Here is a 25,626-nt window from a genome sequence, read left to right as displayed (position 1 = left end):
ACTTATGGGAGCTCGAGGCTTTCTGGCCTGAAGAATGGGCAGCTTTCCTGTCTCCCCCCCCCAAGCACACTACCTCCCTAATGCCTAAACCTAAACTCCCCCCTCTGCACGCACTACCTCCCTAATGTCTAAAACTAACTCCATCCTGCACACACTACCGTCCTAATGCCTAAACCAAATCACCCCCCCCCCCAGCACAATACCTCCCTAATGCCTAAACCTAACCCCACCTTGCACACACTACCTCCCTAATGCCTAAACCTAAACTCCTCCCTCTGCACACACTACCTCCCTAATGCCTAAACCTAAACTCCCCCCTCTGCACACACTACCGTCCTAATGCCTAAACATCCCCCCCACGCACACTACCTCCCTAATGCCTAAACCTAAACTCCCCCCCCACGCACACTACCCCCCTAATGCCTAAACCTAACCCCACCCTGCACACACTACCTCCCTAATGCCTAAACCTAAACTCCCCCCTCTCCACACACTACTGCCCTAATGCCTAAACCTAACCCCACCCTGCACACACTACCTCCCTAATGCCTAAACCTAACTCCACAATGCACACACTACCTCCCTAATGCCTAAACCTAAACTCCCCCCTCTGCACACACTACCGTCCTTATGCCTAAACCTAACCCCACCCTGCACACACTACCTCCCTAATGCCTAAACCTAACCCCCACCCCCCCCCACGCACACTACCTCCCTAATGCCTAAACCTAAACTCCTCCCTCTGCACACACTACCTCCCTAATGCCTAAACCTAAACTCCCCCCTCTGCACACACTACCCCCCTAATGCCTAAACCTAACTTTACCCTGCACACACTATCTCCCTAATGCCTAAACTTAAACTCCCCGTCTGCACACACTACTTCTCTAATGCGTAAACCTAACCCCACCCTGCACACACTACCTCCCTAATGCCTAAACCTAAACTCCCCCCGACGCACACTACCTCCCTAATGCCTAAAACTAACTCCACCCTGCACACACTACCTCCCTAATGCCTAAACCTAAACTCCCCCCTTTGCACACACTATCTCCCTAATGCCTAAACCTAAACTCCTCCATCTGCACACACTACCGTCCTAATGCCTAAACCTAACCCCACCCTGCACACACTACCTCCGTAATGCCTAACCCTAACTAGCTGCGGTGCAATGTGATGATCACATTGCATACGCTGCAAAAAAAAAAATCTTGGGTGCCACAAAATATCGGCATTTGGGCGTCCGCAGTACTGTACCAATGCCCGCTATTTACCAGGCGTGCAAATTTCCACTCTGGCGCCTAATTCCCAGAATTATGTATAGGTGCCTATCGTGGCACCCAATTAGTCCGTTAGCCGCATGCGCCTTTTTTTTACTGTTTCGTCAATATACAGTATCGATGGATTAAAACTTGGTACTATAAAAACGAGAACACAGGTAAACCAGTACAATTTTTTTATTGCTTTTTTTTTCTTTTTTATTTACAAAACAATAACAATAACTCGGTTGCCATTTGCCAAATCAGCAGTGTTCAAACTCTGAATAAGAAGTGGAAAATGATGGGTTCTTTTGTAACCAAACAACAGTCAGGTAGACCAACTCAAATTTCTGCCACACTTTCCAGAAAAAGTGGTTGGGATACAAGGAAAAACCTACAAATAACTTCAGGTGAAATACAGGACTCTGTGCAAAATTGTGGTGTGGCAGCCCATGCAACACGGCCCAAGAATGTATGGGAGCTCAAGGCTTTCTGGCCTGAAGAATGGGCAGCTTTACTGTCTGAGACAATCAAGAGCCTTATGCACAACTACCACAAAAGACTTCAAAATCTCATTGATGTTATAGGGGGGAATGAACAGGATTAGGAACTGGGGTATGTAAACTTATAAACGCCATAAAATAAAAAACGAAAAAAAAATTATAGTCCATTTGTCCCAGCCAAAAACTCACGGAGCTTCAGCACCTCCGCTCTTATCTCCAGTACACTCAGCCTCTGCTCCTCTAATTCCTCCTTATTCTTCTGGCTCTGCTGCACCAATCGAGCCATCTGCCGCTCCATTCGAGCCACCCGCTGCTCCTGCTGTTCAAGCCGCCTCTCCATCGCAAGCAGCATCTGTATCAAATGAGACACCGTGCCACGCAGATCACACAGCACTTCACGCAGCAGGATCACCCTTTGGTCCTTCATTTCTGAAGCTGTGAAATAGATAAATGTAGAAAAAGAAATCATAACTCTTCATATGAACCTTAAATTATTTTATAAAAGGTTAAGCATGAACCAAGCCCAGATTTACATCACAGGAGCCTATAGGCACAGTAAACTTAATCTTCCATGGACCTACAAAGTCCTGCCGAACTGCACCGCAAGTGAAGTAGCTTCTCATTTACTCTCTGTCCGGAACTCTGCATGGGTAAGGCAGAAGGGAGGCACTTGGGGATGGGATTGAGCCTCCTTTCCATCATCAGGTGCCTGAAAAGTATGCAGAGTTTCTGACTGACCATTTTCCACCACAGTACAAAAAACACGTGCTTTCCGTGAAAAAATCAACTTAAACAATGACAATGTACCATCTCATGCTGCATGGAACACCTCATTGGCTGCTTTCGGCATAAAAGTAGAGAAAGTCATGGTGTGGCCCCCATCCTCCCCGACCTCGGTCCTACTAAGAACCTTTAGAGCATCCTCAAACAAAAGATCTATGAGGGAAGGGGGCATTTTACATCAAAACGGCAGCTCTGAGAGGCCATTTAATTTATGATGGCCTGAAAAGAAATGCAAGGAGAAACTCTCCTAAAGACTCACAAAGTTCAATAGGTGCAAGAATTGTGAAGCCACATCCAAATATGGGGCCCTAGGTTAATATGTATCTTGTCCTGTTTGGCTGTTTTTTGATTGAAATGGCTTTTGATTTCAGCAAATTTGACCTCATAAATGATGCTGCAAATTCAACAAATGACCATTTTCAGTTCTTTACAACCTACACAATTTTTTTGAAACTTGGTTGTGCGGAATACTTGGGAACAGTGCATTTTAACTGCTTGAGGACCCCCCTAGTGACCAGGCCATTTTTTACAATTCAGCACACTGAAGCTTTAACACTTTGCTGCACGGGCATACAACTTAGGACACAAATTAATCTTGCCTCCTTTCCCTCCCACCAACAGAGCTTTCTGTTGGTGGCATCTGATTGCTGCTGTGATGTTTTTTATTTTTATTAATTTAAATGTTATTTATTTATGTTTTTAATATTTTTTTTTCTTCCCCCCCGAGAGCCATTCAGTGTGATCAGCCTATGAGTGCGGTCCGTTTTTGAGCCACTCGAGGGGACAGCTCAGTGACAGAGCTGTCCCCTGTACAGCACTGCAAATGATCGCAGCACTGTACATACAAATAACAGCTTTTTTTTCTCTTTTGCAGCCTGTCAGCTCTGCTCTGTGTCTTGGCAGGGAATGATCGCGCATGCACACGAGCATTCCCTGCTAATCTCCACCCCCAGGAGTTGACGCTGAACAGCTTTAGGCAGTCGTAGAGATGTTACATTTTTTACTTTTGAAAAAAAAAAATACCATTATAATTAGGAAGTTTGCTCAGTAGCATTCTAATTACAATCTGATGGTGATGACTCCAAAATTAAGCTGGCATTTGCAACAACTCTTTTGGAAAATAATATAAAATTGACGTTTGCATAATAATTGGGAACGCCGTGAACAGCAACACACAGGTATAGGAAGTGTGTCTGATGCAGAAACCCGAATAGTTAACCTAACAGTGGGACTCCTGAAGAATTTGCTGCATTCTACTCTACAGTATCTCACAAAAGTGATTACGTTTCACATATATGTAAATAAGGGCTGGTTCAGACGGACGTTTGGAGGCGTTGCGTTTGCTGGCGTCGCGTTCAGCAGCGTTCGTGTGCGTTTGGATGCGGTCGCGTTTTTTCTTCCCCTAGGGAGACATTAGCCGTCGCGGTTAACCTCCCCTGAAAGCTACATGTAGCTTCCAGGGGCTCCTTGAACGCCAGGGAAAATCGGGACCCAAACGCCGCGTTTGTGTAAACGCGCTTGAAAGCTTGGTACAAACGCTCCCATTCACTTGAATGGGAGCGTTTAACACCAAGCCCTGAACGCTGGCTGTAAACACTCTGCAAGCGTCCGTCTGAACCAGCCCTAAGACATACAGTGCAGAGTGACAGGCTGCAGTTCTCTAGGACCAAAAGCATGCAAGAACCTAAGGAGGGGGGAGAAGGGAGGGGTGGGCGGGAGGAGGGTACTAGCACTAACAGCCACAACCAGCTGCAAGAGCATGGATTGGGTCCAACCACTAAGTGTGCTATTCACTTCACCGTATGGTGCTGCTCAGCTGTAAATTAAACAGCTAAACAATTAAAAGTAAAGTGAAAGCTGCAGTAAACTAAGGCCTGATCTATTGACTAGTGGTGGTAAATTAATTTACTCCATATTTTCAAATAAATTAACAACAAAGCAAAACTTGTAAATAGACATAGTCATGTCACTGGTTGTCACCAGAGGAGCTGATAATCAAATCCCTACCATAGTCTAATGTCCTGCCATATTATTATTATTATGTATTTATATAGTGCTGACATCTCCTGCAGCACTTTACAGACTACATAGTCATGTCACTGACAGAGGAACGCACAATCTAATCCCTGCTGTACCTAATGTGCTACCATATTATTATAGCAGCACTGTACAGAGTACATAGAGGTGTCACTAGCTGACTGTCCTTAGAGAAGCTTACAGTCCAATGATGATCATAGTCATAGTGTGATGTTATTACTCTAGACTTGTCATATGGAAAACCATATACATAAAGTGTTATCTGTGGCACACGCGGGTTGGGGGGGTCACCACGCCATGCCACAGGTTTCCTTGCCTGGAGTGACAAAATGGCTAGAAATGACCCTGAACTGTTAATTATAAAACTGTATGGTACAATCAATTGATTTTATTATCACAAATTACCGTAAAGGACAGTGAATCTATAAAAAAAATTAAAAAAGCCCCTGGGGGGTACTTACCTCCGGAGAGGGAAACCTGTGGATCCTAAGGAGGCTTCACCCTTCCTCCTCAGTGGAGGGGATCCAGCGCTGGCTCCCCTAGACACCGAGCGGTATTGATATTTACAATTTCTCTATAAGCAATAGCATTTCTCTGCTTGGGCTCCAGCAGAAAAAGCCAAACCTAATCAGTAGAGCGGACCAGATTGGGCTCGGCCATTTCCACCAGAGCCTGAGTGGAGAGCCGCTACTGAGCATGTGCACAGTCTGACAAGCAGCCGACAAGAAGATTCTCAGAGGGTCTCAGCGCTGACGAAGCAAGTAATCTCTGCGCCCCGGCACTCAGTGCCATAGCTGGGCGCTGTCACAGTAAAGCAAGTGGTTTTGTCGCACAAAGCTGACTGCCGAACGCCGAAACCAAGTGCCCCATAGCAGCAATGGAATGCTGTGCAGGGCATGTAACGGCAATACGGGGCTCCGTATTGCGACAACTCAGAGGGGTCACACTTACCAGTAAAGATTAAATAAACTGGCCTATTTTAGTATGGAGTGAGGATGACTTAGGGGAATGAAAATTAATGTGTGCAAATACGTAACAGGGCAACAAGAAAGGATGGCAAATGATGAGCTCTTTGTTCCTAGCCTTGTGCAAAAGACTAGCTAGAAGAAGAAGAATATGTGCTGTTTGTATTGTACGCAAATATAAATGAACTATAGAATAGAAAACATAAAACTTACATCTGCAGCGATGGCGATGGCGCCTGCTTCTCTCCATCCCTTCTCTACTGCCAGCAGTAACTGGTGGTGGTGACACTGCACTGGACGGTCCTGCTTCCAGTTCTTGAGGCAGAGATAAAGGGGCAGGAGGTGAGGGGGAGCAGTCCTGCTGCTGCTGACGACGACGACGACGACGACTCCGTGTTCGTTGGGGGGCTGGAACACAATGTGAGAATGTTAACAAAAACTTCAATGGCAAATATCTGCTATATTATTTTGCTGCAGATGGTGTATGTGGACACTGTACTAAATAATAGGGATATATTCTGAAGTGAATTTAAAAAAAAAACCTAAAACAGATAATTAACCTCTTGAGGACCCTGGGTTTAAGCCCCCCTAGTGACCAGGCCATTTTTCACAATATAGGCCACTGCAGCTTTAAGGCCTCGCTGCAGGACCGCACAACTCAGCACACAAGTGATTCCCCCCACCAACAGAGCTCTCTGTTGGTGGGGTCTGATCCCTCCACAGGTGTTTTTTTTTTTGTAAATATTTATTTGATTTGTTTTTAAATAAAATTGCCTATTTTTTTTTTACTATTTTTTACTCCCCCCTCCGTCTGCCAGCCTATCTATCCTGTAGATCGCAGCACTGTACAATGTAAATAGACAGCGATTTTGCCATCTAACAGTCTCCTAGCGGTGATCGCCACTGGGAAGCTGAAGGCGGAGCTGAGCTCTGTCATTCATGTGGAGTTGCACGTGCATCGGCGCGCACAATCTCCTGCAAATCTCCGCCCTAGGACTTGACGCCAATTGGCGTTAGGCAGTCCTGGAGCTGCCGCCGCGGTCACGCCCGTTGGCGTGACGCGGTCGTAAGAGGGTTACGGAGAGGAGAGGGATGGCTCTGGGTCCTAATGAGCCATTCTGTTCCTCTCATGGTCCCAGTGTTCCCCCACAGGCTCCCCCATTTAAATCTCCTGGTGCAGGAGGCTTTGGAAGTCTTCGGGAGCCCGAGTTCTCCTGAAGACGGACGGCTCCATATTGCACACATGCGAGTGCGCAAGAGAGCGTGCTAGCGCATGAGCAGTACAGAGTGGCCCGTCTCCAGGAGCACTTGAGCTCTCGAAGACTTTTGAAGCCTCCCACGGCAGCAGAGAGCAGTGTCCGACCCATCGGTCAGAGAATTCTAACGGGGGAGCCATCGCTAGAACAAGAGGACCGTGAGAGGAACGGGAAGGCTCTATAGGACCCAGAACATTCCCTCTCCTTAGGTAAGTAACTGCTTTGTTTTTTTAATTCGTTGCAGACTCACTTTAAGCCACATTACATTGAATAGGGCAGGATGAGGAGGAAAAAGAAATCCTGTCTGTCGTCAAGCCCCGCATAAGAGTCGGCAGATGAATGATTTAACAGAAAGTGACCTGCAAAGTTCCACGACTTTGCAGGTCACAGATCTTGCTGCCCTGGACAGGCAGAGCTTTGAGCTGTAGCTCTGCCTCTCCACAATCAATCTCCGCGGATCTCTGTCTCCTCTCTGCCCCTCTCAGTGAAAGAAGACTGAGAGGGGCAGGGAGAGGCGGCGATCTGCAGAGATCGACTGCGGAGGAGGCAGAGCTACAGTGTAAAGCTCTGCCTCTTTGAGGAAGTAAAGCCCTGAGAGCCTGGGAGCTTTGCAGGACTATCTCTGTGTAAGAGTAGAAAGACAGAACAGGCACTGCAGTATTATAGCGTTGTAGCATTGTTAGTAGACAATACTGTTGCAGACGTACAGAGGCAGCAAGCAGGGTAGTTAGATGTCAGGTGATGCGTGCTCAAGCCCAAGAGGAAAACAGGTAGCAATTAGATTCAGGTTAGAAAAGAGCAGGCTGGCACTTGCATATTCCAAACATATAAAACAGCTTTATTTCATCCGGCTGATAACATTAAAAAGTGCATAGGTACATAGCATTAATTATGTTGCCCACCCTGGCTCTGATGGCTGTGGGGTGAGGTGGGGGGCAGCGGTGCTGCCTAACGAACGTTTCGCTCCTTGAGCGTCTTCAGAGGCTTCTGCGCACGCCGGGGCACCGAATTTGGAGCAGGCGGCGTGACACAGCGCGCTACGCTCACTGGGAGAAACCCTCCATTTAAATATACCAAAAGTTCGGTGCCCCGGCGTGCGCAGAAGCCTCTGAAGACGCTCAAGGAGCGAAACGTTCGTTAGGCAGCACTATGCTATGTACCTATGCACTTTTTAATGTTATCAGCGGGATGAAATTAAGCTGTTTTATATGTTTGGAATATGCAAGTGCCAGCCTGCTCTCTTCTAACCTGAATCTATCTCTCTGTAATAAATCATTCATCTGCCGCGGGGATGCAGCGATTCCAATAGGGCATTCATGCTTGTTATAATTTAAGTAGGCCTCAGTTACTTGGCCTGAGTTTTATGTAAAAGGCTTGTCCGCAGTGTATGCCTTTAAAATAGATAGAGGGTTGGTGATGCAGGCAGAGGCATCTCAGGGTCTGCGTGTAGCAGAAGATACACGCAGATACTGAGAACATGTTCCTAACAGAAGGCCATCGGCCACTCTGACCTCAACAGGAACAGAAAACATTGGCCATGTTTACTAAACATCCACGGTCCTGCATCTGGGTCAAGTGCCTCATTGATTATTAATCGAGTAGGCGGGTATGATGACACCACGAGTGGGTCCACCATTACAGTGTTTCTCAACATTTTATTGGCATGTACCCCTTTTAAAACCCTGTACTCACCGAGTACCCCCTAGCATAGTAAACATTATCACAAGTACCCCTTGACAAATATATATTTAATCGTAGTACATGATAATTAGTTCTAAACAATTTTCAATCATTTACTATTGCTTTTAATTAGCTAAAACACTAATTTGGTGTTGTTTAAATAAGATTTATAATTTTCTAAAACTCCAAATTGGTTATTCTTGGTTAATTATATCAAGCCAGAGTACCCCCTGGAACCATCAGAAGTACCCCCTGGGGTACGCGTACCACACGTTGAGAACCTAGGCACCAATAGACTGATATAGGGGGTGGCGAAGATGATGTCATATTTAACTCTTTCCTAGTCGGTATTAAATCTGGAGCGAGCGATGGGGAACTCACTTCTGCTTCTTCCTTCTGCACTAGCTCGCAAGGCCGACTTGGACCTCTAAGCATGTTATTCCTTTATGTAAGCTGATATAATGTATGCTATGTACATAGGTAGTTTAGTGTAACGTAGGTAGGAAGAAGGTACCTGATAGACTTCGGTAGGGAGTCTAATCAAGAGCTTGTAATGCAACATGAAGATTTGCATAGCTAGGATATGATGACTGTATCTATCTGTCTTTCTGTGACTTGAATAAATAATGGAAACATTGGAGAAGCCTGAGAAAGTCTATATCCTGTTTGCGGTGTGGAGAGTCAAGTGATCTCACAGTCTGTGAGACGTAACTGTAAGAAGTTACTGGTGTCGAAGCAAGGTGATATAAGAACAGTTTATAACAGTGGTGCCTGAAATCCTTCCCTGCCTAGCAATACAGGCAGACGGGGCCGGGGGCCAAAAATGGTTTCAAGATATTCCACAGCAAAACAAGCGGAATAGACGGACGCAGACGGTAAAGCTTATCAAGCTGATACTGATAAGTGGGAGTGTGCGGGAGCCAAGCACACAGCTGCAATTCGAGAAAACCGGCGGCGACACTCGTGGATGTTAAACTTAGACTGAAGGTGCACATCAGTCCTAGCCTAAACCGGATCACAGGTGACTGGAAGGCTCCGAGGCCGGCTGGCAGCTGCCGCTGGAGATTGATCCGCTGAGCCAGTGTGGGTACACAGAGCTGACGCTCAGTAGTTCCAGGGATCCACTCAGTGTCGTGGAAAGTTGCCAAAAGCTGGTCGAATTCGCAGGCTTACACAGTCCTCTGATCAGGCAAGTATGTTTTACGTTGTTGTGTTGCATTATCTTTATTGTATGAGAGGAGGATAATGTGTTAATGTGTATATTCTGTGTTAATTGCAGAGTGGAGGCTGCGGGCTTCTCATCTCTCCTGTGCGTGAAGGGAGGGGTGAGGAGGGGTGCAGCTCCGATGTAAATACAGAACGTGTTTTCAGAGTTTATGCGCTTTGATTGTTTCTTAGGATTCGATGTTTTTGTGTGGCAGAGGTTTTGTTTTCTCTCTCTCTGGGTTTTGTTTTGTTTTTCTCTCCCTGTCCAGAGACTGGGCAGGATGATAGATAAGGGGGGGGGGTCCCCCGCGGCAGAGGGAAACCATCAGTGTTAGTGGTGGATAGAGGGAGAGAAGAGGAAAGCGAGTGTCTTTCTGTTTGTGAGATGTTCTGCACGTTTCTCGCATTTCCAGTCGGTGCTGCTGCTAACATGTTTTTTCAATGTCTGTATTGTGTTGAAGTTCTAGCTGGGATGTTAACAGTTAAAACAGTTACAGTGGTTTGGAGTCATATAGCTCACTCGGGCGGTTCTTAGTTATGTCTGTGATAGAGTGAGAAAGATTCCTACGTCTCTGGGGATCCGTATGTCTGATTGCAGTTCGGATTACAGCTGAGACGTGAAGGAATGCTGAGGCTGATTTTTGTGCATTGTGGATAGATGCTGTGTGTAACTATGCATAACAAATGTATGTTCTGTGTGAGTTTTGTTCTCTCTCCTAGGTCTATAGGAACGAGAGGCTGCTATGGGAGCAGCCATCTTGGCTGGCAGTCCAGGACTCAAAATGGCGGCAGTGGAGAGAGCCCGCCCCCGTGAGTCATGGCCCCCACACGTCATGGCAGGGGGGAGGAGGGGCTGGGGGATCCACGTCACGTCAGGCTGTGCTCGCGGCTCCGGGCAGAGCAGCTGAAAGGGAGGGGGGTAGAAATACAGAGACATTCTCCTGTGTGTCTCGGTTCTCAAAGTATTTCCCCAGAGCTTTTCCCTGGGTCCATGGACAGGAATGCCAGAATAGGAAGTGTTTCCCAGCTCGGTGCAGGGACACACGGAGCAGTACAGATCAGAAATGGGTCTGTACTGTGTTGCTTATGGGATTATTCCTGTAAGTGAGGCACCTTAATGGGTGGTGCAGCATGAGTTCCAAATAGAAGGAAAGGGGGACAGCGCATCAAAGGGGGTGCCGGAGTTGGAAAAAAAGGGAGTTGACCAATTCGGGTTTCCGTCGCCGCTTCTGCAGAGCGGTAACGTTTTTTCCGGTTTTGTCGTGAACAGGGCCAGAGCTGGACTGAGAGGTCTATGCTGGGCTGGAGCTGTTTTTGTGTGCGTTTTTTTTTCGTCCACTGATTGGTCAAATATGTTTTTTCCAGCTCCTATCAATTGTAGCACAAAGAACAAGGACTGACAGCAGTTCATGGGGCAATTATACAGATGATAGAATTGCCGTTTACAGAGTGACAGTGTATCAGTACGGTGTTTGCCATGTGACTACCTACCAAGTGGGCATTCAGGGATCTGCATACAGGCATGTGACGCTGGTATGCTTAGCCCTGCACCCTGTGTAGTTTAAGTGTAAAGTGCTCCTTCCTACAGGGAGGCAGCCGTTTTTTTTGTGAAGTCTGGGGGTAGTGGCACGGCAAACATTGATCAGAGGGTACAACACACAGAACTTCTAGCAGAGCTGGTATCGCGATGAAGTTCTAGACAAGTAAATGCGATAATGAGTAAGAGCATTGCAGGCTCACCTGCAAAGCAGCATCAGGTGTGGCATCCGTAATCTGTGCATGCGACGGCCGCGCATGGACAGATAAGGGGGGATGTGGAGTGAGCTGCAATGGGGTGAGAGCTTCCAAAGGTGAAGCGAGCTTCCATAGGTGAAGTCCGCGGGAGCATATTTTAAACAGGTAAGTACTGAGGATAGTACTGAGGTAGGGGGGTGAAGTTTAACTCCAATCTACCAATAAGAGTAAACAGAGTTCATGAGAACCATAAAGCAACGAGATCAATTACGATATATATTGATCAATTTAAAGTGTAAAGAGTACAAGCCGCAGGGCGAATCCCAAATCATTAATAAGAATTGATTTGTTTGTATTTCGATTTCAGGTGTTTGGCAATATGGATTTGAGACAGATGCCGTGCTGGCAGCAAAGCTGGAGATGTCAGTCGGATACGCGAAAGGTTCCAGATGCCAATCTAAGCTTGGAGAACAGCGAGATTCCTGAGATTGGAAAGAGACTAAAACACGAGATTCCTGAGATTGGAAAGAGACTAAAACACGAGATTCCTGAAATGGGAAAGAGACTAAAACACGAGATTCCTGAGATCGGAAAACGTCTAAAAAAACTGTCGGAGCAAAGCATAGTGCAAATTGCTAATGTTTTTCTTTCCCAAGGTGGTGCCAAGGTGGTGCTTTTATAATGAGGAGTACCGTGCTGATGGTGATCCTAGGTTGCCATTTCGTCCTAGGAGAACGAAGAGAGGACATTCTCATGAATAATAAGGGGTTAATGAGAATACAAGGCCCAAACATGTTGATGTTGGGTGACAAAGGTACTGATCCTTTCACACCTCCCTCTGATTGGCACAGATGGACCAAGCAGGGATGGAGGGAAAGAGCACTTGTGCCAGGAGAAAACAAATTTCATGGCACAATGTGGGTGAAAGGTCTGAAGGGTCAGGTGTGCGGGCAGTGGGAATTTAATGGCAGTGTAAATCTGCTATTGAATGCCACACTCCCAGAATCGATGCACCGATCCAAAGGTTTGTTAAAAGGTACATTGCAGTACAATGGGTACATGCAAGAGGTGGAGTGTGTGATTCAGGGGTACCTTGTCTTGGTTATGCAGAGTGAGATGGGTCCAGATTGGAGAGGAACAAGCAGAGAGACGCAGGGGACCACATCACACTCTGGAGCTACCAACAGAGAGTGCCTCTGAAACAACTATACACACGTAAAGGCTGGAAAGCCAAGGGTGGGTGGTTCTCGAAACAAGAAGTAACAATCGAGATCAAGCCACATTTCCAGGTGACAAAGAGGGTGGGGAGAGCGGTCCCGGGGGAGGGAAAGCCCACACAGGGAACCCCATTCACACCACACGGGTCACAACAGGGGACGATATTACACAGTCCATATGCAGCAGCTTATCCTCATGATAGTTGGGTAAGTGAAGAGGTACTCTTAATCAAACGATTGCAGAGAGTACAGTCTTCCCGACCTCAGGTACATAGTGTGCCTCAGGACATAAGGAGGGAAGAGGTCCAATCAGGACAGCTGGGGACATATTTTGTCAGCGAGAGATTGGACAAGGGGAGGTATATTATTTTTTCTGGAGAAGGATCTTTTGCATGGCAGCTTCGAGATGTTTGGGTGAACAAATGGAAACAGTGCAACATTCCTTTAGGCACCGCTACTTCCTTAGTTCCCACCTCAACCCGTGTCTTACACCAGGACCTGAGAGGTCAACCTTTTTTGGTGCTAGACGGGGAGGTGAAGCAAGTAGAGTTGTCCTCATGCGGGCAATTCTTGCAGAAGTATCTGCGTTGGCCGGGGCAAGCCAAATTTAGTGAAGAAGCCTGCAGGCTCAATAACGCAGAATGCGAGGCTACCATTCAAAAGATCCACCCTGAAGCCCAACCGATAGTTCCGGTGGCTGAAGGAAAGGTTTGGTTTTTTAACATAAGGTCTAGTGATACATTCAAGGTATATTCTCATAATTGTTCCGATAAGGGGGAGTTTCCAAGGGGAACATATTGTGTGAGTGGAGATCCCATATGGATCCTGTCATCCAGGTTTGATGACCTTGTTTCTCAAATTGTTAAGAGAACTCTAAAGGTCAAAGTTTCACGGGTAGTTCCCGTCCTGAAAGAGAACCCGACATGGGACAAAGGGGAACAGGGTTTGATCCAAGACGACCACATTTTGTTACAAAGGTTAAACAAACAGTACACTAAGTTAGAGGTAAGATTTCACCATGATACAGGTGATCTTAACGAGGTAGAACACAAAAATGAGCAGGTGATTTCCAGTCTGCCCTGGTGGACAAAGGTTCCGGTGATGTTCCAGGGACACTCGGACGGGGCATCTGCAGTTCCAAAGTTCTTTCTACACCCACTGGTCGTCTGGATGGGCATGACAACTTTAGGCATCATTATCCAGGTGAGGTTGCGGGTTAAAATACGTAAAATAAATTAACCTGGTCCAGAGATTGGTGCCTCATAAACAATCTCCGGAACCAATAGTTTAAATTAAGGGATATACAGGGTTACGGGTATAGGTTTAGTAGTACCTAGGAGCTGATTGTATAAAGGCGCTCTTTTAGAAGGCACCGGGCACTGCTCCGTTTTGTAACAACCAAACGAGTTTCACTTTTCTGTGGTCATGCAAGTTTGTGAGTGATACGCAAGTGACGCAAATGCTGAGCATGTGGTATTGAGGGACTTAGAAGTAGGGCCTCCCCAGAGAGCCTGGTTACAGGAAGACCAAGAGGTCTTGCTCTCTCTCTTCCAGGGGTAATCGCCTAGAGCAGAGAAGTTGTGTGAGCACGAACATCGAAAAGTGAAACATACAAGAAAGAAACCAGGTACTGGGAGGTTCAGACGCTGGGATCTGCGGGTCAAGCCGTTTTAGGGGGGAATGTTATAATTTAAGTAGGCCTCAGTTACTTGGCCTGAGTTTTATGTAAAAGGCTTGTCCGCAGTGTATGCCTTTAAAATAGATAGAGGGTTGGTGATGCAGGCAGAGGCATCTCAGGGTCTGCGTGTAGCAGAAGATACACGCAGATACTGAGAACATGTTCCTAACAGAAGGCCATCGGCCACTCTGACCTCAACAGGAACAGAAAACATTGGCCATGTTTACTAAACATCCACGGTCCTGCATCTGGGTCAAGTGCCTCATTGATTATTAATCGAGTAGGCGGGTATGATGACACCACGAGTGGGTCCACCAATAGACTGATATAGGGGGTGGCGAAGATGATGTCATATTTAACTCTTTCCTAGTCGGTATTAAATCTGGAGCGAGCGATGGGGAACTCACTTCTGCTTCTTCCTTCTGCACTAGCTCGCAATACTGACTTGGACCTCTAAGCATGTTATTCCTTTATGTAAGCTGATATAATGTATGCTATGTACATAGGTAGTTTAGTGTAACGTAGGTAGGAAGAAGGTACCTGATAGACTTCGGTAGGGAGTCTAATCAAGAGCTTGTAATGCAACATGAAGATTTGCATAGCTAGGATATGATGACTGTATCTATCTGTCTTTCTGTGACTTGAATAAATAACGGAAACATTGGAGAAGCCTGAGAAAGTCTATATCCTGTTTGCGGTGTGGAGAGTCAAGTGATCTCACAGTCTGTGAGACGTAACTGTAAGAAGTTACTGGTGTCGAAGCAAGGTGATATAAGAACAGTTTATAACAATGCTGAACAGGATTATATGACAAAAGCAGGGAAAAAAAGAGACTTCAGGGTCTCTTTAAATTGAGTAGTCTGGAATATTAGCAGTCAGGAATATTAGCAAATATCAACAAATTTTCCTGCAAGCAGCAGTTAGAAATCAGAACTTATGCATGGGGATATTTGGACAGTATTACATAACAACAGTGGTGTACCTAGGGAATTTGACACCAGGTGCTAATTATTAGGTCCCTCCCAACAACCAATTTTTTTATGGGAGGGTTGGCGGGTCGCGGCGTCGAGTGTGTTGCTGCAAATTTTGGGGGATTTGGAGGAAAAGGAGTCATCAGGATGTGGATGGAGCTAACTGTTATGAAAATCTGTACTCTATACAGTGCTGCAGAAGATGCCAGTGATATATAAATACATAATAATAATAATATGGTAGGACATTAGACTATGACTATAGTACAATTAGATTGTGAGCTCCTCTGAGGACAGTCAGAAAAGGGTGATGCATATGAGGCCTGCAGACATCACCAGTGCTGTTTGGCAGGGACATGCTGTTAAAAGAAGCCACTAAAATCTGAAAAGAAGAAAATGGGGAAGACAACAGGGTGGGAGGGGGAGCTGGGAAAAGAGATAAGATTACCTGCAATCAAGCTAATCTAAATTGTGTGGAGCTTGCTTCTCTGCTCACTACAAAAGTCAGCTGTCAGCACATGTATCACTGGCTTCTGCAACAGCAGACTGCCCTGCATTATGGATTTATTACTCTGATCAGAATAAATAATCAACAGTCTAGGGGGGTAGCGAATATAAAATTGCAGCATATGCAGATGATCTCTTGTTTTTCCTGACTAAACCAAGGATCACTCTCCCTAACTTATTAAAGGAATTTAAGCAATACGGAAAGCTGGCGAATTTTAGAATAAAATTGGGACACATTTGAGGCTATGGGGCTGTCTGTGCAATCGGATGGAATAGCAAATATACAAGGGAATTTCCCTTTCAGGTGGGTTTCAAATACTTTGACATATTTAGGTATTAAGATAACATCAAAGCTGGCAGACTTAGTGTCGTTAAACTACATGAACCTAAAGGTGCATACACACGCACTACCGGCGGCAATGACGGATCCGTCAGACCCTCCGCTGGGTGGACCTTTAGCCGACAGTAGTGCGTTTGTACGCGCTGTCGGCGGACTGATAAGGCTGTTTCTGAACAATCCGCTCAGCGGATCGTTCAGAAACAGCCTTATCAGTCCACCGACAGCGCGTACACATGCACTACTGTCGGCTGAACGTCCGCCCAGCGGGAGGGTCTGACAGACTGATAAGGCTGTTTCTGAACGATGTCGGCGGACTGAAAAGGCTGTTTCTGAACGATCCGCTCAGCGGATCATTCAGAAACAGCCTTATCAGTCCACCGACAGCGCATACACATGCACTACTGTCGGCTGAACGTCCGCCCAGCAGGAGGGTCTAACGGCCCCGTTGTTGCTGCCGGTAGTGCGTATGTACGCACCTTTAAAGGGAACCTTAACTGAGAGGGATATGGATGTTTCCTTTTAAACAACACCAGTTGCTTGGCAGTCCTGCTGATCTCTTTGGCTGCAGTAGTGGCTGAATCACACACCTGAAACAAGCATGCAGCAAATCCAGTCTGATTTCATTCAGAGCACCTTACCTGCATGCTTGTTGAGGGGCTGTGGCTAAAAGTATTAGAGACACAGCATCAGCAGGAGAGTCAGGCAACTGGTATTATTTTAAAAGGAAAAATCCATATCCTTCTTAGTTTAGGTTCCCTTTAAGAATATAATTTAAAAAAAAAGATCTAGCTAAATGGAGCAAGATGAGATTCTCATGGACGGGGGGAGTAAATATTCTAAAAATGTATGTGATGCCCCGCCTTCTGTATGTCTACCAGACACTACCTGTGCCAGTCCCCAATGTATTTTTCATAGAACTGAGAACAGCATTCAGAGAATTAAAGAGGAGCTGTTAGGTATAGGGTCTCAGAGAAAAAAAACACATATATCAGTAGCTAAAGATTGGCTGTACTTACATTACATATGCATTTCACTGTCCACGTTTGGATTTCACAGAATTTTTATATAGTATTTGCAGAGAATGATGCTCCTGACAGCTCATGGCAGGTTCCATGTTTGTCTGTCTCCTATGAAGCCAATTGTGTCGTCATGTCCTGCCTGCTTTCTGATGATTCCACTCACACAAAATATCCGTAATGGAAAACACTACTGTGCAGTGAATATTAATTAGCCATGTGGCTAGGAACAATAGCAGACTCATGCAGTATACTCTGCCCTGTGATTTTTCAGTGCTACGCTGTTGTAACATGAGCCTGTACTTTCTCACTAGCAGCCAAGGGGAGGACCCAAGCAGCCCCAGAATGCTTTGCAGTATGGTATGCGGCCTTTCGTCCTTTTGAGAGCTTGGGTCTAACAGCCTTGCAGTTCAGCACACATCAAAAGTAAAAGAGATTTTTAACTTCAGTATTGCCTTTTTGGCTTCCTTCTAAACTGTTTAACACAGGAGAATATAGGTTTAAATTAGCTTTTGCAGCCTGACAGTTACTCTTTAATTTGGAATGCAAGACCTCCAAGAATTAGATTTGAGGTAATGGTGCAACCTAAAAATAGCTATATAGAGTAGGATAGTGGACTGGCAAAAACATGCCTGATATAAAGCAGTGGGTAATGATAGAACAAAGTATGTCTGAGGTTACACTGACTAGTTTGCCTTGGTTGGCAAGACCTCTGAAGTACCCTTCAATATCCAGCTTACTAATCAATCACCTTGTCGACAGGGGTAAATATAGACAGTAAGAGGCCATCTCTCCACATCCCTCTCCACTGCTACCAATTCTTGATAACCCGGACTTTGTGCCAAGGTGGGATAAGAGGAGTTATCCTAAGTGGAGAGGGGGGACTAAGATTTAGGCAAGATCACTTACATAAAGGGGGTAATGGAAAACGTTGACAGAAATTGTGGAACAAACACAATACACCAATATAGATACAAGTTCAGACACTTTTTGATGTCACAAGGGAGGAAACAAGAACTTAGTAGGGGGATTACACCATTTGAAGATATGTGTAGAGGGGAAGGTAGGTCTAGGGGAGTTCTCTCTCCACATACAATTCCTTAAGTTCTTGTGGTGATAATGGGTTAACATATAAGGTTGAGTGGGAAACAGACCTGGGTAGGACCTTCCAGGATTCACAGTGGAATAAGATCATGTCCATGGCACATACAGTAGTGTCTCTATATCTTCCAGAATATAAGAATCAGGTTTTAAGATCCTAACACGCTGGTACCTTCCACCAAATGGGTTAAGCAAGATGTTTCCAGAAACGGAACCAAGATGTTGGAGATGCCATAACAAGTAGGAAACAATGATACATATATTTTCAGGATGTCATAAAATCCAACCATTTTGGGAGGGTGTAAAACGCTAATAAAAAAGATAACAGGTACAGAACCCTCAGAAGACCCTAGTAGGTACCTATTACATGAAACCCAATGTAGTCTGAAAGAGGTCACTTAGTAGACATCTTATAAGTGCAGCAAGGATACTAATAAGTAGGCACTGGAAGTCCGGAGATTGTGCACACACTGTTGGAATGGTTTAGGGAAATTTCTTATACCCAGCGTATGGAAGAATTAACGCAAATCATTAAAAGGTAAAGAGGAACTGTTAAGCTTGGAGGTGTAATCTCCACAGTCAGCATGCAACACATAAGCTGACGTGAAGGAAGTACACACACCAGCACAAGGAATCAGGATATCCCCAGTTTAGTGGAGGAGAGGACTGACTCCAATAGGAGATTGTGGTGCACAGAGCCGGTGCAGATCCGAACAGCCACAAACAAAACTTTCGTAATAACGTCTCAGCGCAAAGTAGCGCTGAGCGCATAAACCAGGACTGAGGAGATCAGGACAGGTAGACAGAATGAACGCTTGCTTAACTAGCCACTACTTAGTGACAGCAAGCGTCCACAACAAGACAGACTGGAATGAGGCAGCCAATGCGTAGCAGCGATGGCGTGCCTCACAAAGGCAGGACAGGATAGTCAGGAAATAGGAGGATCAAGATAGATGAACGTAACACAGACAAATATACAATAAGTATGTTTTCCTAGCGTATTACAATTACAGCTATCAATGAAACTATTTGTAACGTCTGACTAACATATGTATATATCGGCAATGAACCGATATATGACATAAGCAGGAGCACTGACTAGCACTGGAGCAATACAGGGAACAGGACTAAGAAGGATTCGCTATCTCTTCGCAGAGATGAACGCAATCCACAAACAGAACCAGGAGCAGGATACTAACTCAGCACGGGTGATCGCGATACGCGCAACCACCAAGACGTGCTGAAAGGCTGACTAACTGAACACAGGAAATAAACAGTTCGTGTACGTATATATCAGCGACACTGATGTATGAACGTAACACGAATACAAGGAAAATAACAATATGCGCAATTATGCGTATATATTGGCGATGAACCAATATATGACACAAGACAAGCAGAGTAACAACTTCTAGAACAAGAGCAGAACTAGGAGGACTCGCTGACCCCTTCACAGGAGTCAGCGCAGTCCACACGGACTAGGAACGAGGTGGGGCACGAGCAGAGTAACAGACAGAATCTGAGACTATGGTAGCCCATGAAACATTGCAGGAAGCAGTTCTTTATACTGAGGTCATCCAATGGGAGCAGACCTGCAGATTACCACACAAGTGAATGGTAATTAATCACAGGCTGACAGCAGGAAAAGGCAGACAATGATATGCAGCCTGCAGGAAAGGGATTGCCCCTCCATTGCAGCAGACAATGTTTGTTTACACAAAAGCATATTAAACTGTCATTAACTTCAGAGCGACTGCAGATGGAATCAGCAACTAGTTTAAGTGCAAACCAAACTATGCAAGCAAATGCATGTAATGACATCAGAACTGCTTGGGTTGCAATACCACTGCAGTCAGCAGTAAACGCTGCAGAAGCGATCATAACAGGAACAGAATAAAGAGATCTGGAATTGCTGGGAAGTTTTCACAACAACCAAGGAATACAAGAGACTGCTTGGTGAAGGTTAGTACCGAACAGGAAGCCCTGTGCGGGGGAAGAGGTTGTTGGGATGATGCTGGTCCTTCTTCCTGCCCCCGGCTGACCCTTCTTCTTTTTCTAGGGTGATTAGCTACTGTCTTCTCTTTACTTTTTCTTTCTCTATATTCTTCTTTATTTGTTCAGCACATGCAGAGAGTGAGGTGAACCAGGACGGGAACAGCCTATGGTGGGACAGTCAAGGTCAGGGAAGAAATTCTCTGTATTGAGAGAAGGGAATGGGTAAAAGGACGTTCAAGTAGTAACCTAGTTGATTGAGAATTCCTATATGGAATGATGAGATAAATAGGAAAGAATAGAATAACAAGTGAGGAGTATCTCCCCTTGAACCGTTGTGAACATTACTGTGATTTTAACACAATGCTGTAATGACTTGATGAAAAGCTGTTTATTGTGAGCGAGCTCTGCCTTATTCTCTCTGTTGGAAAAATTGATAATACTAAAAAAAAAATTGTATCGTGAAAACCAAATAAAATAAGGAATCTTAAAAAAAATAATCAATAATCTAGGGCTCTCTGGTATTACAGCAGCCAGTGCACATGGCTACTAATGACAGGCAACTTCTGAAGCACTAAACACACCCTGCCACCTTTCCCTGCTAGTGTCCTAGCTGCAGCACAGCAATTATTCTCTCTACTCACCCTGCTGCTCTGCACATTTACTCGCCGTAGTGGTTTTGACTTTGAGGAATTGGCAGCAATCAAAGTGGTAAAATGTGGCAAGCACATAGAAACTGGCCTACACTCACCTGACCGAGGATCCAATGGGAAGTCTTGCACTTCAGGCAGCCAGCTCAAGCAACCCAATCCCACTGTTCCTCGCTGCGGCATACCCAGTGCCCATGCAGACCTGGCCATACATGAATGTGTACCTGGCTACTCCGACTACCTGTTGCGGACCTGGGCTGTCTATTACCTTCCTGCCTGTATCTGCTTAGTGTAGTTCTGGTAGTCCTTTACCTTCCCGGCCTCAGTCTCAATACTTTGCGCATACTGTACAAAGATCTGGGTCTAACCGAGTGCTGGGACAACGACTGCAGAGAAGATCGGGGCATTGAGACTGAAGGAAGGTGGGAGATCCACTATGCTTCACAGAGGCTTATCCAAAGATACTTTTATCTGCAGATGTTGCAAATGTTGACTCTAAAAAATAATGACTTTAACATAGGTTGAAAATCTATGCATGCTGAAGTTATAAGTTATTTTGTCCAATACATTTTTACTTCTCAATAAACCAAATAATACATTTACAAAGTTGTAGATATGTTCCGTCAGTGACATGATGCAGCCTCTCAAACAATCCATTTACATTACAGTTTGTGAGGCTACCTATAAAACATAAAAAAATATCAAGAGAGTAAATACTTTTGCAATAAAATAAAGGAATTATAATATTTTTAACTCACCTTGCTGGTGCTTCCTCATATATATGTTCACCAATCGACCGTTGCGCCTCTTAATATCACTCCAGATTGTCTGGAAGCTCTTCAAGGTCAGTTGGTGGTCAAATTTTTCTCTCAGGTGCTGCATCATCTTCAGGCTAATCTTCCTCCTCTTCCGGATGCTGATCTGGTCATACTGACTCTGAACCATTTTCTGTAAATATTAAAAAGAAAAGGACTTTTACATTATGAAAATGAATACTTTACATTTCTACAAGACAGCCTAGTCACTGAACCAGTCACCTTTTGTTTTGGTGGGATCTGATTGCTGCTGCAATGCTTATTTTTTATTAATTAAAGTTGATTTTAAAAAATATATTACTATTACTTTTATTCCTCTGTTCCCCCGTAAATTGGCCCTAGACTGTGATCCGTACACTAAACTACACTCTCATAGGAATCAGCCTATGAGAGGGATTATATTGTGAGCAAATCAGAGGGACAGTTAAATGGCAGGGCTGTCCCCTGTACAGCGCTGCGCTAGATCACAGTGCTGTACAAATGTTTGTCTTTTTTTCTTTTTTTACTTTACCATCTGCCAGCTCCGATCACGGCTGGCAGGCTGATAATGGATCCCTGCTGTTTACAGCCGCAGGGTACGGGCATGCGAGCGCTCGTTCCCTGCTAACCCCGCCTCCAGGACTTTGCAGTCCAATCGTTGTTAGGCGGTCCTGGAGGCACCACTCTTCCACCGCCCATCGGCATGAGGTGGACGGGAGATGGTTAAGCTTTGTTTTATGACTGCCAGGTGTGCAGACTTCTTTTCTAATAGATTTTCCAGATCTGAATACACCAGGCTGTTCATGCAGCCGTGCAGTCCCTGCTCAGATCCCTTCTGGTCTGAAGTATAACGGGGAACGTACACTGGCTGCTGCACCTGCCATCTGACACAGATAGCACTCTCCAGCCCAGTGATCCTACTGCTGAGTGGACAGAAAATAAACTGAGTGTGTGGGATTGCAGCACATATACTGTATACCCTGTGGCTAATTTGAATATTTTACCCTACTTCCTGTCTAGATTGGAGTGGAGAGGTTATCTCTTATGGGTGCTATCCTGAGATGACCTGGGAAAAAAATAAATACTTACTTTGATGATGAACATCTTCTCTGGTTGGGATAGGCGGGGAGACATGCTGGCTGTCTTGCTTGCTGATGCTGCCTGTGACTGTGGATGAGGTGATGCATATACAGTCCACCTGTCACACACGCTGGCTTGTCTGGCTGAGTGCAGAGTAAACAAAAACAGTTAACTTTTTACTTCCTGTTTCACTTTTGCTGCCTGTCAATCACAATCCACATATAAGCGTAGATGTCCATTTGTGTAAAAAGAGATTTCCCTCCCACGGCAACAGAGAGCAGTCTCCGACCGGTGGGATGCTAATGGGGGAGCCAGCCCTGGAACGCAGGGACCATGAGAGGAACAGGAGGGTTCTATAACAGATTTCCTTCAAGGCCCACCAACAGTATGGAGCTGCTGGTCAAACCCAGCTGGGGGGAGACATGGAGAGCAAGAGAAATGATGCCTATTCAAACCTCTGCATGCTTATTTTTTTTACTTTCAGTTTGGGGGCAGAGGAGACACAGCCATGCACAGCATGTTCAATGAAAGTCTGTCTCCAAGGCAGCCTCCTGAGCACTTTTCTTCTGCTTTTTCTGTGTCTCCCAGCTTGTATGGTGTCTGTAGTGCTGTGCTCCCCCTTCACAATCACACTGCGGGAAGTTAGTGGAGCTGAACTCTTGCACAGGACAGAAGGAAATGCACCCTGTATTTAGAGAGTTTAGCCTGTCTAATCTGATCTCTTCCAGTGTCACCTGACTGCTATTTCCGATAGGGCTGATAAGCTCATTTGAAAGCACTGGATGTTTACCCTGTCACGCCAATGGGTGTGAACGTGGCGATAGCCCCAGGACCGCCTAACGCCAATTGGCATCAGGTCCTGGGGCCGGATACTGCAGGAGATCGCGCGCAGGCTGCATTTCCTGCTTGGGGAGCGGAGCTCCGCCCTGCCTTCAGTCTCCGAGCGGCGACTTTTAGACAGCGAAACCGCCGTCTTTCTACTGAGTACAGCGGTGCGATCAGCCGTGTGACACAGCTGTCCCCCTGGGGCACAAAAGAGCGATCGGCAGTGATAGGCTGAAGCCTATCACAGCCTCAAAGCCAATCGCTGTGATAGGCTGGCTGGAGAAGGGAGGGAGGGTGGCTGGGGGAGGCAGCAAAACATGTATTTATTTAAAAAAAAAGTATACATTTTTATAACAGAAAATATTTATACTAGAAAAATTAATAAACTGAGGGGCGATCAGACCCCACCAACAGGAAGCTCTGTTGGTGGGGAGAAAAAGGGGGGGGGGGAGACTCACTTGTGTGCTGAATTGTGCGACCCTGCAGCTATGCCTTAAAGCTGCAGTGGTCAGTTATGTAAAAATTGCCCTGATCTTTAGGTGGGGTCTAAACTACCCCACGTGCATATTGCACATGGGGCGCCTGTGTGACATCACACAGGCGCTCCACTTGCAATAATGCTGGTAGTCTGGTAGGCTAGTCTGCGCAGTAGAGCGTCCCGACGGAGATCGGCTATTTTCGCCTATCTCCGTGCAGAGAGCGGATACTGCGCCTGCTCTGGAGCCAAGGAGGTAAATATTTACATCGCCGCCGTTCCGGGAGGATTTTCGCCGCCGCTGTGGGACCAGCCTCTGGATCCTATTGAGGCTTCCCCCGTCCTCCTCGGTCCCACGGCGGCGGCAAAAATCCTCCCGGAGCGGCGGCAATGTAAATATTTACCTCCCGGGCTCCAGCGCAGGCGCAGTATCCGCTCTTCTAACGGAGATAAGCGAAAATAGCTGATCTCCGTCGGGCCGCTCTACTGCGCAGGCGCAAGTCTCCTGCACCTGCGCAGTAGAGCGGACCTGACGGAGATCGGCTATGTTCGCCTATCTCCATCAGAAGAGCCGCAACAGCGCCCCCGCTGGAGCCAGAAAAGGTAAATATTGCACAGGCTGTTGGATTTTTTAGCCTGTGCTTTCCGGGGGCTGCAGCGAGACCGTCGTGGGACACAGGAGGACGGGGGAATACTCGATAGGGTCCAGAGGCTACCCCCTACTGAGGTGAGTACCTCCCCCATGGTAACTTTTTCAGTACAGGTTTTCTTTAAAGCAGACCTGAACTCAGAACTTTCTCTCAGCTTAGAAAGATAAGCAACAATATTGTGGAGAGCATATTACTACATTGCAGAGTAATATGGCAGTGCTAGGGGCAGAAGAGGCTATACAGGGGAAAATGCCAGCACTGAAGAGACTTGGCTATATTTAATACACTTCTCTCATCTCTGTGATGTAACTGAACTGAATTATCACCAGGAGTAGGAAGGTGAAATGTCGACCATAATCTATGGCGCATGTTGCAAACGGTCACTACAGTTATATAAAGTATATTGTATGGCAATTACTTCAAGGGGATGATCAGGATAGAGACAGGTGTACTATGACCTCCTCTGTAACAAAGTATGACCACCCCAAACTCTTCTCCATCTCTTATACCACAGATCACACAATTACCTCTTCCAACTCCTCTCCACTCCTACATCACACATATTAAAATGACTTCCTGTCTTTGGCTTCCTTTCTTCCTATCTGTGAGATCGCCATCTTGTGGTGAATAAGATAACTGCAGCCTGTGTTTTTGGAGTTCTATGCACTAAATGAAGATGCACTAAAGCTGTCCATACAACTAACGATGATGAGCAGATTTGACCAAGAGACAGATCTCTCGCTCATCAAATCTGATCTAAGAGAGATCTGTTGGCTGCTCAAACACCACAAGCCAATTCCCAACCGATTTCAGCATGAAGTCATTCAGAAATCATCCCCATCCGTTGTCTCACCAACTTCATCGCTGCCCCCCCAAATGTTTTATGTCCTTCATCCTTTACTATAAT

The 25,626-nt window shown here is 45.8% G+C and overlaps 1 protein-coding gene across 2 annotated transcripts; it reads right to left on the bottom strand.

Moving 5' to 3' along the window:
• Positions 1–1,442: 1,442 nt before the first annotated feature.
• On the bottom strand, positions 1,443–25,307 carry LOC137534505 (uncharacterized). 2 transcript variants are annotated; one of them, XM_068256035.1, is made up of 5 exons: positions 25,247–25,307; positions 22,779–22,912; positions 21,654–21,843; positions 5,761–5,955; positions 1,443–2,197 (listed from the first exon to the last, which is right to left on the bottom strand). In XM_068256035.1, exons 2-5 carry the CDS (start codon positions 22,821–22,823, stop codon positions 1,920–1,922), a joined length of 708 nt encoding a protein of 235 aa, XP_068112136.1. In that variant the 5' UTR covers positions 22,824–22,912; positions 25,247–25,307; the 3' UTR covers positions 1,443–1,919. The 2 variants fall into 2 exon arrangements, with proteins under 2 accessions (XP_068112136.1, XP_068112137.1); XM_068256036.1 differs by lacking the exon at positions 25,247–25,307 and adding an exon at positions 25,138–25,189.
• Between the last annotated feature and the right edge of the window lie 319 nt (positions 25,308–25,626).

The sequence above is a fragment of the Hyperolius riggenbachi genome, chromosome 10 (genome assembly GCF_040937935.1).
Source record: "Hyperolius riggenbachi isolate aHypRig1 chromosome 10, aHypRig1.pri, whole genome shotgun sequence".
NCBI lineage: Eukaryota > Metazoa > Chordata > Amphibia > Anura > Hyperoliidae > Hyperolius > Hyperolius riggenbachi.
The sequence above is the reverse complement of the archived record's forward strand: the minus strand, read 5'-3'. Positions and strand labels throughout refer to the sequence as shown.

Excerpts from the sequence above, each read along its gene's own strand:
- LOC137534505 (XM_068256035.1), bottom strand. The coding sequence starts at position 22,823 with ATGTCTCCCCGCCTATCCCAACCAGAGAAGATGTTCATCATCAAA. Across the intron at positions 21,844-22,778 it reads AGAAGATGTTCATCATCAAA|AAAATGGTTCAGAGTCAGTA; the intron begins GTAAGTATTTAT and ends TAATATTTACAG. Across the intron at positions 2,198-5,760 it reads CCATCGCCATCGCTGCAGAT|CTTCAGAAATGAAGGACCAA; the intron begins GTAAGTTTTATG and ends TCTATTTCACAG.